The sequence below is a fragment of the Bombus impatiens genome, unplaced genomic scaffold (genome assembly GCF_000188095.3).
Source record: "Bombus impatiens unplaced genomic scaffold, BIMP_2.2 scf_0967, whole genome shotgun sequence".
Lineage (NCBI taxonomy): Eukaryota > Metazoa > Arthropoda > Insecta > Hymenoptera > Apidae > Bombus > Bombus impatiens.
In genome coordinates, this window is record NT_177386.1 from 409,988 (window position 1) to 428,362 (window position 18,375).

The 18,375-nt window shown below is 34.1% G+C and overlaps 2 protein-coding genes across 4 annotated transcripts; both read right to left on the minus strand.

The window, feature by feature from the left end:
• Positions 1 to 58: 58 nt before the first annotated feature.
• LOC100743995 (calponin homology domain-containing protein DDB_G0272472) lies at positions 59 to 7,465 on the minus strand. 2 transcript variants are annotated; one of them, XM_033323398.1, is made up of 11 exons: positions 6,569 to 7,465; positions 6,356 to 6,497; positions 5,347 to 5,570; positions 5,125 to 5,256; positions 4,253 to 4,489; positions 3,993 to 4,075; positions 3,500 to 3,704; positions 3,164 to 3,305; positions 2,793 to 2,989; positions 2,098 to 2,279; positions 59 to 1,576 (listed from the first exon to the last, which is right to left on the minus strand). In XM_033323398.1, exons 1-11 carry the CDS (start codon positions 6,719 to 6,721, stop codon positions 1,441 to 1,443), a joined length of 1,833 nt encoding a protein of 610 aa, XP_033179289.1. In that variant the 5' UTR covers positions 6,722 to 7,465; the 3' UTR covers positions 59 to 1,440. The 2 variants fall into 2 exon arrangements, with proteins under 2 accessions (XP_033179289.1, XP_024226580.1); XM_024370812.2 differs by lacking the exon at positions 4,253 to 4,489.
• A 982-nt stretch (positions 7,466 to 8,447) lies between these two features.
• Positions 8,448 to 17,985, minus strand: LOC100744108 (proton-coupled amino acid transporter 1). 2 transcript variants are annotated; one of them, XM_012391184.3, is made up of 8 exons: positions 17,806 to 17,985; positions 16,397 to 16,524; positions 16,030 to 16,114; positions 14,866 to 15,138; positions 13,576 to 13,754; positions 13,031 to 13,063; positions 12,558 to 12,730; positions 8,448 to 11,786 (listed from the first exon to the last, which is right to left on the minus strand). In XM_012391184.3, the coding sequence occupies exons 1-8, from the start codon at positions 17,968 to 17,970 to the stop codon at positions 11,545 to 11,547; spliced, it is 1,278 nt and encodes a 425-aa protein (XP_012246607.1). In that variant the 5' UTR covers positions 17,971 to 17,985; the 3' UTR covers positions 8,448 to 11,544. The 2 variants fall into 2 exon arrangements, with proteins under 2 accessions (XP_012246607.1, XP_012246608.1); XM_012391185.3 differs by lacking the exon at positions 13,031 to 13,063.
• Between the last annotated feature and the right edge of the window lie 390 nt (positions 17,986 to 18,375).

Genomic DNA, 18,375 nt, shown 5'->3' on the forward strand with positions numbered 1-18,375 from the left:
TACTTTACAATTTGCCCAGCTGGACTGATCACTCAGTCCAGCTGAGCAAATTGTAAATTTTTCTAACAGAACGACTTACATACGATTGATATTGTTGAAAGAATACTTTGCATCAAGCATATTATAAATTAATCGTTTATGCATAAGATAAAAAGTATGTTTTAAGTTGAAGCGTTTCTTAGGATTGTTATTCATTCCAAGGAAATACGAGAGAAGGAGTTTTTCCAATGTACAATGCCATCCACGAGCGACTTTGATTGGGGACGACCAGGACCCATCCTTACTCGCCAATCTCTTTCTCGTCAGATTAGCAACGACGACTGTTGCCCTTTCTTTCCTAATCAAGATTGTTATCAAGGAATCCGATAGTCCCGTCTAGACACACCCATCAGTAGTTTTCTTCTTTATCATCACTGTTACCGAAACTCACTTACTAGTCTATCTTCGATCAGTTGACATCTTAATTTCTCTTCGTCGAGAACACGTCTACACGCACCACGTGTAAACACTTAAGTTTTTCAAGTCGTTGTAAATAAAGCGTATTTTTAATCTGTTAACTCAGTGTTATAATAATTTCAATCGCCTCTATTATCTTAACGGAAATAGGGAATCGGCTGATTTGTAACGTTGATTATCGTATCGTAACAAAACATCGTAATATTGGTTTATTTCAAGCTGAGTTGTGCAAGATAATAAACACGATGAGTTTCTATCTTATAACAATTGTTCGTTTTTCAGTTCGTGTCATATTATTAGAGGTATCGTCTTACTGAAAAGTATGAAATTTCGTATCATTTGTGGAATACTAAATATACTATACTACATAAAAGATAATTGTAAATCTATCTATTCAAACGATTTAATCCGCGTTCTTATATTACATCGTAGAATTTGCAGCGAAAGATAGAAAGAAAAACGCGTCTGCAATTTTACCAAGATAGTGGAATAAATCAATTAAGTCTTCCTTAATATTCATATTGTGAAATTTTTAAAAAGTGATATATATATATAAATGGATAGCATAAACGTTTCTGCCGACGTTTATGCTACGCAATTGTTGCCTTCTAAATATTACTCTGCAGTTGTTGCATAATATTTGGGTAATTTTCCATTTTAATCTCTATCAGCAGGAGTCACACTTAAATATTAGTATTTAAATTCATATCACTTTTATTTATTTATCTTATCTTGATTTATTTTCAAAAATTATCTCTAAAAAATGACTTGTGAATTTTTAATTATAAATTCGCAAACAGGCTTTATCATTAAACATTTGCTTCGTAATATTCGTTATTAATACGCTATTAATTTTAAAAAAGATTTCTGCTTTATCATACTATCACACAGTGATCACGGAATTAATAGATAAATAGATAATAAATCTAAATAATTTATCGTAATTGAAACGTTCTATCTGAACGAATAAATTCTTTAATTCGTTTATTTCGAAATAGATACCGTTCCTTTCTGTGACCTTAGTGCTTTCTGTTCTTCCAGTCTTTTTCGCAACGCGTCGATCTCTGGTGAGCTAACAGGCTGTAATCGTTGCCGTGATTTAGCCAGAAAAACAGCACGCCTGAAAATTGATAAATAATTGCTCTTACAAATGAATTCTTTTCCTTCTTAGGATCGTTTTGCTACGATGACTGTAGCTTTACTAAAATAAATTTAAACGTGTTCTCGCCTATCATTTTTCTAAAGGCGCGTTAACGCAATATTTCATTTTATTGTTTGCGAACCCTTCAATTTTTTACATTTTCAGAATTTCAAATTAATTGTTGAGCAAGACTATTACGTTTATGGGATATTTACGTATTGCTTCGGTTCTAATATGAGAAACATTGTGTTACGTCCGGTGACTCTCTACGCGCGGACTATGTCACACGCTGTAACACATTGAATTCAAAAAAAAAAAATCACTCTCCTGTGTTACATTTTGTATCATTTCTTTTATCAATAAAATATAAAAAAGAAGGAAATTAATTTCTTTTTCCTCGTTTTTAAAGCTCACTTCTTTCACTTTATATACCGTTTTTGTTGTCAATAAACTACATAAATGTTAGGAATTCTTCCATATTTTTACTACAATTAACTTACCGCAAATAATTAGCGATATGTAATAGTTTTACAACTAACTTGCTCGCTTTATATTCTTCGAGCGCTTTTCTCGTTTCGTTGATCAAGTTTTTCTGCCTTTCGCGTTCTCGATAAATAACAGATTTTCTCTCCTTTGTTTCCTCGTCCAATTTCATCTTGGTCCAAAATAATCTCTCTTTCAACTGTAGTATCGTGGAAATTAAGATATCAATTTTTCCCCGATTACATACTTTGATTTACTTACTCTAATTTATTAATAATGAATTGAATATACAGGTGTTAATTGGACAGAAAACGATGTTTCTTTAACTGCAACTAAATGCGATACTCGTATCTACCTCAAATAACTTTACAGTTATTTGGCAACTCTCGTCTTTAACACACTCTCTCTCTCTCTCTCTCTCTCTTCTCTCTTCTCTCAACTCTACTCTCCGATGTCTCGATCAACTCTTTCAACTCTACTCTAACGTTGTTTATTGTTTTTCTCGTATCCCTGTAAGAACTAGGTGACTTTAATCACATAGACGCTCTTAAACGTGATCGAATCACAGAAAGACGACGTACACGGTTTTTCCTAATTTCAACCGATCTCTAATTCAAATAAAGGGAGGATAATAATTGACTAAAGGGAGGAACACTTGAGGCACGATAAGCTAATCGTTAATTATTAATCGTTTAATGGAAATGCTACGAACCTCAGCCAAGGACATTTCACAAAGAAGACCAAGACCGCTTGATTCTGTTGGATCGAAATCCTTGATCGATGGCAATGCCCGTAAAGATTGAAGCGTCTTAATTTCTTGGATCAATTTAATCTTCCTGCCAGTTTCTTCCTCTCTCTGCTTGACCAACTGGGCTTTCAATTGCCGCGATTCTTCGGTCACCTCTGCGGCTGATAGTTCGAAAAATTACCATTTTATTAATTTTTCCTTAAGGAAATATTTTTAACGAAGACGTATTTTTATTAATATTCGTTATAGAGGAAATTATAAATGGGTCAGAGTACTTCATTTACGAAAAAGGAACAAGCCAAGGTTTATCCTAGCTGTAATACAGAATTTTTTACCTTTCTGCCTTTTCTCGTCGACCATGGCATTAAAAGCTTCACGAGAGGCCCGTTCGACTTCGCGGCACTTTACAACGATTTCCATCATCTCCCTGTTGTGATTCTCTCTCCATTTCTCTAACTTGTCGTAAAGTTCTTGCTTCTTTAAGAACAAAGTGACGAGAAAAGAAAAATTCATATCCTAAATTCATATCTACTAAAATATTTACGTAAAGGAGATCGATCGTTGATAGAAACTTTTATCTGATATCGTCATTCCTTTCACTATCTTACACAGGAATATTAAGATCGTCTGTAATCATTCGATAAAATACGTATCTTCTATCAAGCGCATACCTCCTTTCGAACGCTCTCTGCGTGCGCTTTCACATCGTTCAACAGCGATTGTTTCGCAATGAAAGCATTCTCACGGCTTAGCAAAGCCAATAGATGTTTCTCTTGTATCTTTAATAATTCTTCCTCTTTTTGTTGCTGACGTCTTTCTTCTTGGAATTTCAGTATCGAAGCTGGATCGGTACCTCCTTCGGCTAATGCTTTCAATCTACAATTTCATTAGGATTCCAAGAGGAAATATAATTAGGAAATATTTGGAAACGAGGAGAGAAGATAACGCAATTAAATCGCTCTTTTCTATCTTCATGGAACTATGTATATATATATGAGTTAATATTTCCTTTTTATTACATTTAACCGATAAAACAGAAATAACGCACAGTGAGATACAGAAATAATTTATTTCGTAATATTCATACTTGAATTAATTACTTAGTATGTCAAATAAAAATTAATTTGTCTTATTGACAGTGCATTCGTACGCCGGTATAGTTACCTTTTTATTTCTTTCTCTTCCATGTTGATCACACGCGCGCACTCTCTTAACGTCGAAGCTGCTGTCTGTTTTACCTCGACTGGCTATAATTAATAAATTCTACGATAATTTATAAACAGCCGTGATCAACTTTCGGATACAAGAAAGATGTAACAGAAGTTTGATTTCAAATCGATTCAAATAAATGAGAAATGTAAAGAAAGTTATAAAAAAATGATAAAATTTGCATAGACAGCAGATCTCGCCAGCGTTTTCTGCACCTTAAATTTCGGAACCGATTTTCCCACGAAAGTTGCCTTTGGTTTCTCTTTCTCTACCGAGTTGTCTGAATCTTTACGCCGATAGAAGCAACTTGGTGCATTCTCGTTCGCGTCCTTCAATAATCTCATAGCATTTATCCTGTTAGTTGCGCTCAAAAGCTCCAATTTTCTCTCCGTTGACGGTTTAAGGTAATTCGTCTTTGGAATTTGACGCGTGAACTTCATCGCCGACAGGTCCTATCCGGGATATGAGTCTTCAAAAGAGGAAACCTTAATTCAACGTCTTTAACTTATAAGTATAAAGTTCGTTTAATTTTATTAACTTCTCCATACCTATACGAAAAGAAATTTTATGAAAATTTTAGAAATTTTTTAAGAAGCATAGGAATACCTTTTGCAAGTCTTATCGAGAATTCTAGCGATCTTTTTGTAAAAAAAAACCGTTTGAAGGTCGCTGAAAGCCACCTAGCTGGCGCTGAAGGTCAATCGAAGGCCACTACTTGCTACTTCATAACGAGCGGTAAAGACTATTAGGCATAGATCGTTAAAAAGGTATTGGAAATTGTTTAGAAATCTTAAGCGATGTCATCCGATCTCAATTCAAAGACGAATCACAGTTATTTGGAAAAGCAATTTAGGTCGACTTGATTTTTATCGAAGGTGAATAAAGGAAAATTGAAAGTCGCGCGATTAATCGGCGAGTTAAATAGATGGCGGGAAATTTCAAAATGGTGCCGGTCAGTTGTTAAACGGACAATCTTTAATAAGAAAAAGCTCCAATCGCGGTACCTAACTAACCTAAAAATTGATAAATTAAATATACTTTGCAAATAAACATTAATCGCGTCTCAAGTTGTAACTAAGTTACTCACTTCAGGTGTACCGGGTGGCACTTTCAAACCGGTTCTTGGTCGATTTAAAACGTTCATAAAGACAGGAATAGTCGATTCCTTTTTAGGAATCTTCGTATTTCGTATGTGCTGCTTTAACTGCTGCTGTAGTTTCTTCAGATCGATTAAACAACAACTTAATTAGAACGAAACTCGTTATCCATTATGTCCAACAGAACCGCTGTAAAAAACGGTAGAACGAACCTCTAAACACGGCGTTGCCTCTAAAAATGGCAGAACCAGGTTTCCCTCCACGAAATCTTCCTCGTACGTCAAGCAACCCTTCTCATGGAAAAGATTGAGAGTTTCCGTGCGAAGAAGATATACAACGAGCGACAACATTTTCTTTACTTTAAAGCGAACGAAGCAATCGATCGAATCTTCGAAAAACAAGCTGCATATTCTGTATGATAAGATGTACACAAACACTGAAAAATGAAATTCTTAACTAAATTCTAAAATAATAATTATTATTTTATTAATCAAAATAGATAGATGATACTCATCTTCCGAAGAAAGAAATATATTTGCGATATTCGTTGCATATATATTTAACATAAATTGAATGTCATTCATTTTATTTGAAGAGACAGTAGAGGAGTTCGTAAGCGAAAAAATGAGAATAGGGGCTGAAGTAGAAAGAACACATAAGATAAGGGTGGGGGAAAAGAGCACAATAATAGCGGCGACGATGAAATCAATGGAGGAAAAAATAAGGATAATGAAGGAGAAAAGAAAACTGGAAAAGGGGATATACATAGACGACGATCTGACAAGAAAAGAAAGGGAGGTACAGCAACGCGTGAGAAGGGTAGCCAGAGTAAGAAGGAAAAAGGGCGAATATGTAAAGATAGGATATAAGGAACTAAAAATAGAAAACAGATGGTACAGGTAGAACGAAAATGAAGAGAGGCTGGAGGAGGAAAGAAAGAGAGGGGAAGAAAAATGAAAAAAGGGGAAAAAGGGGGGGACTACAAAGGGGATGAAAATGTGCTTCTGGAATGTAGCAGGGCTAATAAGTAAGGACAAGGAGGTGTGAGAATATTTGAAGACATTCGACGTGATCGAACTCACGGAAACATGAATAGAGGAAGGCAATTAGTAAAAATTAAAATATGGACTACCCAAAGAATTCGTTCATTTTATTTTCCATAAAGTATTATGGAAATAGTTATTCTCTGGTTATTTCATTACGAATACCTTCGTAGCTTACCTATGGTCTGAGACAAATCGTTGTAATTGCGACAGTTCTGTTTATCCAGATAATCTTTACTTATTGAGTCCAAGAAAACCGTGTAACGAACGATATTCATGAATAAATCGATGATTACATTTTGCAACGAAACTGACAAAGCCTTAAAAATCCAACATATTTATATACTTGTTCCGTGAGTGATTTTGGTAAACAGATTTCTTTAAATTTAACCTTAAATTCTTCGATATTCCTGAAACGTTCCATAACAGGATCGTGATGTGGTTTGCATTTTTCTCTCGAGCCTTCGTTAACAAACAAACGAATGCAAAACTCATCTGGACTTAATTCTTCTTTAAACGACGCGTACACGTCCAAGATCTCCATCAGTGGAATGAGAATGTTTAATCGGAAGACATTGATTTTCGTCAACTAAAAGAAGCAACGTCGAGTAAGTGAAAATTGAACACGTAAAAGTAAGATTATACCTCTTCCTCGCTGCAATCCATTGCTGAAAAACGACAATTACTTATCTTTAATCGAATAAACCAGTATCTCTTTTCTGTCTCAGATCGACGAAATGTTTCGTCGAACTTCAGAACGCGAAGGAGCTTTACCGATAAGTTCAGGACGTTTCAACGAATAATTCGATCTAAGCCATTCCAAAGGCTTGAATCAAACTTCAAGCGAGTTATTAGTTTTATACTCTGACGTTCCTTCTTTAGGAAATAGTTCAAAGATGTTTCCTATGATCGTTCCATTACCAAGTAAAAAAATACACGTAGTCAATGAACATTTAGTAGAAACAATCAATATCCCAAAGTTTAAATTAATTTCGAAGCAGGATAATACTCGTAGTCTCCTGTTCTCCTTCTTAAAGATAATTTCAAAATGTCCTCTGATATATAAAGCACAAGATACAAGGGAATACTCATGAATAATCGATATTCAGTAGAAATAGTCGATATTCCGAGGCTGGAGCCAAATTTAAAGTAGGATGTTACTCGCAAACTTTTGTTTTTCTTCTCAAAAAATAATTCAAAAATCAATCTTCAACGATCGTCTGAAAAACAAAAAGGAGATTCACGCGACCGATCGATATTTCTTAGAAATAATCAATACTCGAAAGCTCGAACCACGTTTCTTGTAACAGATAATTCAACGATTCGAATAACTCGAAAATTTAAGTTGTTTTTCAAAGAATCAGTAAAAATATACCTCTGATGATTATTTAAATAATAACGAAAAAGATCCACGGAGGCCAATCGACATTCGGTAAATCAATTTCGAACGACTTTATTTGTCAACGATTCGTTAATCGACCAACACAGTGGTACATGGAACAGACAACACGTTTTGTCTCGCACGTTTATTAACTCTCATTCATCAGCCTCCCTTCAAAGAAAAGTTAATCACTTTACACCTCAAACATCTTAGAAAAAGAAAAAAAGAAAAGGAAAAAAACAGGACACGTAACAAAAGTATCTGTACGTATAAACTATCCCTGAGAAAGAATTTGTACTCCGAGGCAGGGCAATACATATCGCTCTCGCTGCGCCGTTCGATGACTTTGAATCGCCTTAAAAATGGTTAACCCATTCACTGCCAACTAAGAGATATCTCGTGGTAAGCGTATGTACCAAGATTGCCAACTATCAGTTATCTCATAGGGTATTTTTTTGTTTGTAAATTACTATAAACGCCGTTTTATTACCGTATCTGCAATTGAATATTACTAGATTTTGTGAAATTTCATGTTTTCTTTAAAAGAAAATCTTGGCGTCTAGGGCAAGACGCTTCAAATTTGCCTGGCAGCGAATAAGCTAATACTATTACGCTACAATGCGTCCTAAGGAAAAATTCTGGACAAATCCATCGTCAGACATTGGACGCAAGTTACTGTAAAAATTATTGATTAATAAATTGCTGCAAAATATTATTTTTAACGATAATACTCGGTATGTTTAATTTTTTCACAAGGAACACTACTATCTTTCACTTTTCTACTGATATCTCACTAGTATCTCACTAATATCTCGCTATCTCTAAATGCGATAAGACGAATAGAAAAGTGAATTTTTTGTATTTAGTTATTTGTTTTTTGAAGAGTACCGCGTTCTTAATTAATTCGACTGGTTTCTCCCTACTCATTGGCAAGTTGTGCAAAATGAAATGGAACTGTGTTAGTAAGCTTGCTTTCTCGAGGCTCGTGTACTAGAAAAATCGTTCTGTATATTTCTGAAAACACAGGTATCGAAGTTTTATACTGTTTCGACTTGATTTTCCGCATACTTTTTTTTCATTATTCTTCTCTTATCTTTGTTTAATTTATCATGTTTTGTTTTTTGTATCTATATATCTATACATATATAAAAAGGTATTAAAGTAAAGTTTGTCGATCGATGACACTGTACAACAACAACAACATTGTCGAACAATGTACAATTTCTCATTGTTTCCTTTACCATTCTCCTTTATAATTATCGATCATACCGCGATATGCGAATAAATAAAATATACATTGAGTCGACGTTACCATTATTACAAATGAAGACCACTGTAGAAAAACATGGTAAGCTCATATTTGTACATTTTTTATTTTAATGCGAGGGAGAATACGTCAATGTGGTAGCTGAAGAAAAGAAAAATCTGATAGGTCGAAAGATATAATAACGATATTAATAAGCGACAGCTACAAAGCTTTTCATAAGATATAGAATTTGTTTTTCCGTAAAAGAACAATGACGTAACTAACGTTACGATATATTCTATATTCTACGGGTCGTTATTTTTTAAATATTTAACAGCATAGTGTTATTCAAATAAGAAGAGTGTCGAATTTTAAATTATTGTTCCACGAAAAGTGGAAAACGTGGTTTATCATGTCTTTGCCTGGTGGTCCTCAAATACATTTGTTCGAAGAATCTCCAGTCGTCGCGAGAGAAAAGAAATTTACGCTTTATAACAACTATAGCACAAGAATTATCATCTTACAAACAATTTTTTTAACAATAATCATTTATGACAATCACAATGTGTAGAAATGGTAAAAAAATTTATCAGTGCCAAGACCATCGATAGCGTAGTACAAAATGACCAATATGCCTCATCGTGATGATGTTGATGATCTAAATATTTAATACAAATTTGTTTTCTCTGATTTAATCGTACAGTATATTCAAAAAATATATTCGTTTCGCTGTTTCGTATTTAAAACGCTGATCACTATATCACAGATTTGATACAGTTCCATCCACGTAACTATAATACAAAAAATCACAATCGATACGTTCGAACAAAATTCAATCGAACTTTTAACTCTTAACTTGTACTATTGGATTCGCAAGCGGCGATTTAATTCCATACAAAGTAAGAAAGAAATTTCGAGCATTTCACGTTGCATTTTCTACTCCATCGCAAAAACTAAGGAGTACAAAATAAAATTTATCTCCAATATTCCACATAACAGAAATCATTAATCGCTTTTATTGCGTGAAATGTAAATTCGAATAAAATAATTAATGACCTCTTGGTGTAACAAAATGACGAAAAATTGAAAATTAATGATACAGAAATTGCATGCATAATAACATTCAGTAGCGTATTATATATCAAATTCTTAGTCTTAAATACTTAGAAATTAAATGATCTAATAGAAATTATTACGTACGATCCAACGATACCAATTAAAAGTTGAAAGTCACGCAATATTCCGTCGGCGAGAAATTACATTTTCGAATAAAATCCACGCGATTGTCTTTTCATATTGCACGATCGTCGAGTATGATCATTGTCATTATAATATTATACACTTTTCAACGTCTATCGGCCAACACTCTGTTTTGTACGTCATTTTGATTGCTTTCCTTTCTTGTCGCATGAGTTATGTATACACATATATATATATTACGCGAGTTCGCAGTAACAATCAGTTTTCACCTTTCTTTTTTTAAGGAAAATTCGTGTATCTACTCGAATAATCTATACATCTATCATATATATAAATCTACGGTTACGTCCTGTTCAGGACACGAACAACTAACACTGTTAATTATTCATAACATAGGCGATGATATATTATAGACACGTATCGCGCGACATACAATTGATCACAAAAATATCCATATTTTATAAACAGTAAAGTTTAATTTAAAAAATTAATCTTTTTATCTATTTCTTTTCGTTATAATTCAATTATAGATAATATGAGGACGGCATATACTCATGCGATGGCCATTAACTGATAAATTATGCGCAGATTTTTAAAATCGAAAAATTTGAACATCTTTCTTACATATATCCATGAAATATTTTCCCTCGTAATTTCAATCTATGAAATGAGATCCATTTTAAAATATTTATCCATTCGTTAATCGTCAAAATTAAAATGGTAAGACTTTGCGAGTGTATTTGAAAGATGCTCCGTCTTTCGTACTAAGTTCTTAATATACAATATATTGCTATACGGTCTATTTTTGTTTTCGAATCACGAGGTCGTGTATTACTACTGTATGAGAAAATAAAAAATAGTTGTTGAAAAAAGATCTTGAATTATTTCTGTTTTCACCGATATGTCGTCTCAAGGTGGTCGAACCACTTTCATGACCAACTGTATATCAATGTACAATTCGATCACAATTACCAATTTCTCAAAAACTTCTTCCCCCATAAAATCAAGTAATTCTTGCAAAATTACCCCATGGAAAACTATTTTATTTGCCTGAAATCGTGCTGTACTCGATATTAGCATCATTCTAATATCGACAACAGTACGACGAACGTAGAAATTGGTAATTGTAATCCCCTCAAGGGCACGAGATTTATTACCCTGTTCGTGGAACTAGAAAAATTCGCATTATCGATTTAGAGACGGATCACAGATAACGAAGTACCCTTTTCTGAATGCGGAACGCGAAAATTATGCTAAACGAAGGATTCGAACAATAGTGAATGTAACGCGCAAAGATTCGTATACGATTCGTTCGACAGAAATGTGGTAGGCTAATAAACAACATTAACATTAACATTAACAGTAATCTAAAAAATTAAAAAAAGAAAAAGAAAGAAAGAAAAGACCGGCTCTGTCCAAATGAATAATCATTGCCTATATGATCGCGTAGATGTCATGATCCTGATAATACCGCGCGTGTATATATATACATACAAGTAAAAAGTATATTAACAACGATTTATACAACGAACTAGCCTAATTACGTGCTAAACGCCTTAATGATCGACGTGATGCTTTCGTATGTCCCGGTAACGAAACCGAGTAGACCGATTAGTACTATCAGGATATCTTTCGATATCGTAAACAAGCCCAGTGATGCGTTCTGCCAGCATACAACCATTTCGATGATTGGTGGAAATACGAGTGCCAAGGCGGTGCTGCTTACTGCGCCGACCAATGATATGAACAGACCCAGTTGAGGTATCGCTTCAGCTAGGACAACTGTAATTAGATATAACAGGTGAAATTAGTATTAAATATATTTAACGTTAATCCTAGGACGTTTGAAGGAGAATCAAAGAATGTCCGCAGAACTTCAAACGTTGGTAAACCTTTGAAATCCTTCAGCGTCCTAAGGTCAAATTAAATTATACATACAGATTTGATATTAAATTGGTATTTTCCTCGATTTTGTTAAATAGATTACGAATATTTGCGTGAACTCATATTTTCATGACTACGGCCAAAGAAACCAGATCCAATTAGAAATTGTTTTAACTTTTAAGAATTATAATAAATACGTGTAGTTATATCGAGCGTATACCGAAGTTGAGCGAGAGTGTGAGTGAGAATAAATTAAATTCGGTTTGTAGCCGGCAGGCGAAAATTAATTACAACGAATAATCTACTTTTTACGTAAAGAAGTTTTGTAATTTTAAGAAAGATAACGTCAAATTGATATTTCAAATAAGAAATCTTCTTAAACGAGACCGTGATCGAGTCGAAGGACAAAAGGAGGTTAAGAAAAGGAAGGATGCTGTGAAAAAACTTTGTGATTCAGAGTGTTTAAAATATTTTTCTGCAGCTGTGTTTATACGATTTAAAACGTTTAGAGTATTTATTATAATTTCAAATCGTTTAAGGGTTTAAAATAATCGAACATGAGAACCAAGGTTCGAACAAATTTTTCGTCCATAGCAGGGTTAACAATTTCGACTATTCTTACAGATGATAAATTGACGATAATGTTATATATTACATTATAGAACTTACATGTTAGGAAACACATCGAGGAACGGAAAACAGTCTCTGCGAAAACGGGCCACTTGAAAGGGCCAAAACGGTTGACGATCTTTGGCCAAATGATCGCAATGGGAACGTAAAATTGCAGTGCATACGTGAGTAATATACTCAACGAGATGGCAACCTGTATGCATTGAGGTAAGCTGCAAAACACAATAACGTCTTATGAGTATCCGAATTATGTCTCTTTGATTAATTGCTGTTAAATGCGAGAAACTTATTCAGCCGTTCGTCATCGTTATAATTATTCCAATTGTGTTAAATCTATCGCAACATGCAAATTTAGTCGTAAACGAAGAACGCAAAGAAACGTCTATGTGTATGGCTAATTGATTATTGCGTGTTGATGAAAAAAGGAACACGACGTCACAATATTATACAAATGGTCTAGTAGTTTGATAAAATAACACAACACTTCTAGGAAACCCATATAAAATAGAAACCTTAAATGCTCGCCGATGATTTTTCCATCCACCCTTTGTATGCAACAGAAAATTACGTTACAAACAGTTTTTTCTTAACTACGTGTTTTGTTTTGTTTTTTTTTTTTGTTTTTTTCTGTCTCGCTACTTTTCTCTATCACTTTGCGTGATAGTATTGCGATTATTCTGAACGCAGCGTGATTTATCACCTGAACGCATAATAATTTTCTATAGAGTCGATATAACAGAATTCTGCTTTCGTACATGGTAAAACAAACATGTGCTAATCACTTGCCTGATCTGTTTTGACGTCGATAAACTACTTCTATTCTATAGAACTCAATTAGCAAATCAATTCGTAAATATACGCATACGCGTATAACAAGATATTGATGAAAATATATACGAGACAATTAATTTGCATCGATAAATAACGTTTGGCAATTATGTACAGAATATAATTTAGCGAGTGATTAACATAAAGTAAGATAAAAGGAATTTTTATCGACCAATTGATAATGATAAGAATTTGATGTTCACTTAGAAAAGTAAATTTGAATACTTACACCTCCTTTGATTGGAGATTTAACGTAACGGATCCGGCCACTGTGTCGCCGTATTTTAAATAAGATATAAAACCCATCGCGACGAACATGCCACCGACAATTACCATTCCAACGTTTAGGACTCCCAGTGGCTTACTGAAATTGCTCGGTTTCTTCATTTCGTTCTTCAGGGGTAACACCTAAAATACAGCGGGATATTCGTTAGAACAGAAAAAACATGTCTTTTTATCGACAATCGAATTATGACTAACAAGTCGAGTCTTAAAAAATTCTATCGTAATAAAATATCGGATTGTTTGGGAAATTCAACTCAAAATTAAAGAAAATAATGTTTAATCGTCAAATTAATTTTGTTCATTTAATTTTTTTTTAATTTTTTATTTTTATTGGATAATCTGTGCACCGCTTCCTTCGTTATTATCTTTTCATTATTGCTACATTACGCGGATTTGCAGAAACTAAGTTTTTGTAGTAATTTATCGCATTTCATTATTGAAACAGTTTTATAAAAATCAGAATAAGCTGGCAGATATCAGTGAATAGAAGACTATAACAATATATCATTCTTCTCTTTAACTTGTTATCGATTATCGGCATAAATGTCAGAAATTCTCTGCGCAGTTCAATAAATCTATTCATATTATTCCTATGTCTTCCTACGTTGCTTTTTTGTAGGCCAAAAGAAAAAAGGGAAATACAGTTATATATAGAGAGACTTATATAACCGTTCAACTCGTTATTCCTATTGTAAATTTAACGCTAACGCAATAGTGATATTACATACTAAAGTTCACAAAACTCTTTGCATTGTTTTTGTAATTTAGCATTCTTTAGTATTTAATATCCTACGTTACAAGACGCTTATGCTGCGAATAAGATAACAGCTTTACGATAGAATAACTAGAAAATAATAGCGGTGAGAAGCCTTTAATTTGGTTTGGCTATCGATATGTACAATATTTATGGCCAACAGTGTACATCCGGATATTCGATATCAACTGGTAAGCGATCTTTGGCTAACAATCTTTATTATATATTAAAACTATTTTCAGCGGAAGACAGAAATATCTTCGCTCTTTCAACCGAATTTCCAAAATAAACATCATATACATAGAAATAGAATCTTTAGGAAGTACTTCATCGAAAATGACAATCCCAAAATGAGTATCATAACGTCCCCTGATTTTGTTTCTTATTGCAACAAAACAACCAAGTGAACGAAGTGACTGGTCGCGAAAATAACGCGTTACATAAATACGAAGAAGCACGTGCAAACGCGGCATCGCTTACCAAAGTAATACCCTCGAAAGAATATATCACAGTGCCAAAGAACAGAGGCAGCTCGTGCCAATCCGCGATATACCGCCTCTCGTGGATCGGCGGCAAATCGTGGCACATTATGTACATAGTAGCCACATAGCCAGCTATGACCAGAAAATTCGCCAGTGACGAAATGGGCACCAGGTACTTCAGGTTCCTGATCCACGTGCTCAGCATTATCGGGATCAAGATCACAGCCATATGTTGATGAACGTCCATCTCGATTCCGTACACGTCCAACACCTATGAAAGAAAATCGTTTTAGTCATTTATTAGTATCTTTTTTGTAGCATATTTTACTGTTTTTCAATCGTTAACCCTTTAAATAGCGTACGTTTAATAGCGTCAACGATTTGAAATCGCTTTTGTAAATTACATTTATATTATATTTCAATAATTATATTTATATTGATAAAGTTTTACCAAGGAGTTTGTAGGATAGGAAAATTCTTAACTGATGTTTTCTATTTTAATTCTTTGCTTCTATGAAATGTATGTGCAATGATACCAAATTTTTGTTGGTAGTTTACCTCTTGCGTAAGAGGTTATAGTACGGATCATCGGTATGTAATAATAATATGAAAACTCGAGAATTCTCTCCTTTACAAATCCCTATCGAAAAACCTGAAGTTATTAAATTGGGAAAACACCATTGGTAATTGTTCGTTGTTGATAAATGTCTTGACTCGAAAATGTTTACTTGATCGAATAAAGATATAACTCCAAATATAATTCCTATGTTTCGGTTTTATATTGAAACGAGTGAGATAAGAATTTCCTAAAAGCTATAAATTTGATCGAACGAAGACTCCAATGAAATCTCACCGATATAGGTCACTGATGGTTTATTGCACTTCAAATAAAAGAAGACAAGCTTCGTCTAATTTGTAGAAATGTTACATAGCAAAAACTCAGGGTAGCGAATGGAATGGAAATATATGAAAATACACGTAACGTTTAATTGCTGTTTTGCGCAGTATGAAAGATATTGTGCTCTGAACGATAATTACAGGAAATCGTGCGTGAGAAACGTTCACGATCAGAGTACTTGATATTGAAAGAGTTAATAGGAATTACGTATTACAAATGCGAATAAAAGATCAGAAAGGAAGAAATTAAAAATTGGTGGCTCACCTGCTTCATATTCTTCGCAATGAAAACGAAATAAACGCAGCAAAATCCAAGTTGCGTGATACATAAAAATACATTAACCATTTGTCTGGAACAAAGCGGATAGTAGTGTAAATCGTAAGAACAGATGAAAAAAAGAGGACGATAACGAAGCGTGCTATTAAAAAATGAAATGCGGAGAAACAGATGAAAAGTTTGAAATAAGACCTACAACTGATAATTAATAATTCTATCTTTTTCTTACTCTCTAGTCGTATTTTTATAACGAATTTCCTACGAGGGACGCGAGATAAGAATGCGTGGTATGGCGTTAGAACGAACAGTCGATGGTGTCCCTATTTCATGGTCTTCTCATTATACATATACGTACCTCATAAACACAGAGTATTTTCGGAGTGCTAGAGGGCCGGTAGCGAAGCACAATTCCACGGTGCCAGCAAACCCAGTCGTGGCACTCGCATCGTTCACGCGACGCGTCACCTCTTCGTTACATTTAATCTGCAAACACACGATAATGTCTACGTACAACGTCGAAGAAGAATTTTTACTTTACTTCGTATTACCGCTAAAGGCGTAAAACTATTTACATTTCTTAAGAACGATTAGAAATAGAGTATAATATACAGGGTGTCCCGCAGCATCGAAGCAGATCGATTTTGCAGATAAAGACGATAAAAGGAAGTTCGCGTAAACAAGCGTCTATTTGACCTTGCTTTCTAGCTATTGCGAGTTTCTTTGTCGACAAACTCCATGTAACTGTATAGCTTCGCGAGAGATGTTTGGAACGACCTGCTCGCATTCGAACACGAAATCGGAGACGTTTTATCGTCGACTGTTTTGCTCTCTCCATCTATCCAGATATCGTTGGTTCGATGTTGAGTTGTGTTTGTAAATAGGTAAGTGAAATTAGTTCAAACACTTCCATCTTTCGATAGAGTTATTCCAATTTATTGAAACTCGTTGTAACCCGTAAACAAGGTCAAACAGGACATATGTTTGTAGGAATTTTTTTTTTTGTTTTAGGCTGCAGAATCCATCGCCGATGCGGCTCTCCAATGCTGTAGGAAATACTGTTTGTAGAATACAACTAAAATACAGCGTATTACTAAGTAGAACCGCTGAGTGTTCGTTGAAATTATTCATCCTCTAAAAAAATACGATGATTATTATTCGCATACGATAGTAAAATTTCAATAGATTGCAATATCGCTTGGTTTGGCAAACGTTTAAGAGAACGGTGTAAACGTAGCAAAGAGATTAGTATACCATGTATCGTACGGTTTTCATACTTTGCTGGAATTTATGTAATTGAACGACTCGCAAAAACCATTTATCATGCTGTATTAAGAATATACGCAGATGACGAATAACGATCATTAGTTGTTTCAGAAATTGAATTTAACATCGATTGCTATACCGGCTGAGCGTTTATGCATCGGAAAGTACAAAAAATCCACACGATACAGGTATTGAGGTTAGGTTGGGGTTAGGTTCACTTAGTTGCCAACCCAATATATGCAAAATATCCTAAATATAATATCGCACTTATTACGATGCTTAGTGGGTAAAAAAATCTCTCAGTAGGTTTTAATCGTGTTTGGAAAGATATAAATTTGCATAAACATCCGCAGTTTATTCGATCGTAAACGGTATACGAATATCGATGCTATTTTACAAGAAAGTAATGTTAATATTATTTTATAAAAAAAAATTAATAGATAGAATTATTGTAGTTATTTATTTAGGCAAACAATAGAGAAAATAGTGGGTTATACGTACAAGAATATGTTGAGCGTGAACACAAATAACCCCGAGGAACATAGTAAGCGGCGGAGCCAGCAGCAGTCCGGCATGCTTGAAAGCATCCCCTAACGCAAAGATACCGGAGCCGACGTTACCTTTGAACAGGTGCATCATTGTTTCTAAATACCTGTAATTATTCATTCGATATAAATAACATTCTGTATGAAAGCTATACAGATTCTCTATTCGAGCCGGAAATATTCCAAATACGTACTTGAACCTCTATAAACAAATATCATATGCGGTAATACACATAAAGCAATTATCTATCATACCTCTCGTTCGTATTTATTATTTCAAATTAGAATCTCTTTAAGAAATAGATTCTTGTCCTTTTCTTTTCTCGATTTTTACTTTGGTTTCGAACGTTGAGAAATCCTCTGTTGAAATACGAGTATCTTTTACAATTTGATCTAACGATACTTAAATTTACTTATCGGATACCATAAAAATATAAAAATATTATTTTCTTATTTTATGCATCTTACAGCCATACTATACGTCGGATCATCTTTTATTGAAGCGATGATTAACGCGTTCTTTGCT

What these genes read in the sequence shown, in the direction of transcription:
- LOC100744108 (XM_012391184.3), bottom strand. Translation starts at nt 17,970, where the DNA reads ATGAATAATTACAGGTATTTAGAAACAATGATGCACCTGTTCAAAGGT. An exon ending in AAATACTCTGTGTTTATGAG is followed by an intron (nt 16,115 to 16,396) that starts GTACGTATATGT and finishes GCTTTGTTCCAG; the next exon opens with ACAAATGGTTAATGTATTTT. An exon ending in CTCGATGTGTTTCCTAACAT is followed by an intron (nt 11,787 to 12,557) that starts GTAAGTTCTATA and finishes ATCTAATTACAG; the next exon opens with TTGTCCTAGCTGAAGCGATA.
- LOC100743995 (XM_033323398.1), bottom strand. Translation starts at nt 6,721, where the DNA reads ATGGAGATCTTGGACGTGTACGCGTCGTTTAAAGAAGAATTAAGTCCA. An exon ending in GGAATATCGAAGAATTTAAG is followed by an intron (nt 6,498 to 6,568) that starts GTTAAATTTAAA and finishes TGGATTTTTAAG; the next exon opens with GCTTTGTCAGTTTCGTTGCA. An exon ending in GTGAAATGTCCTTGGCTGAG is followed by an intron (nt 2,280 to 2,792) that starts GTTCGTAGCATT and finishes ACGATACTACAG; the next exon opens with TTGAAAGAGAGATTATTTTG.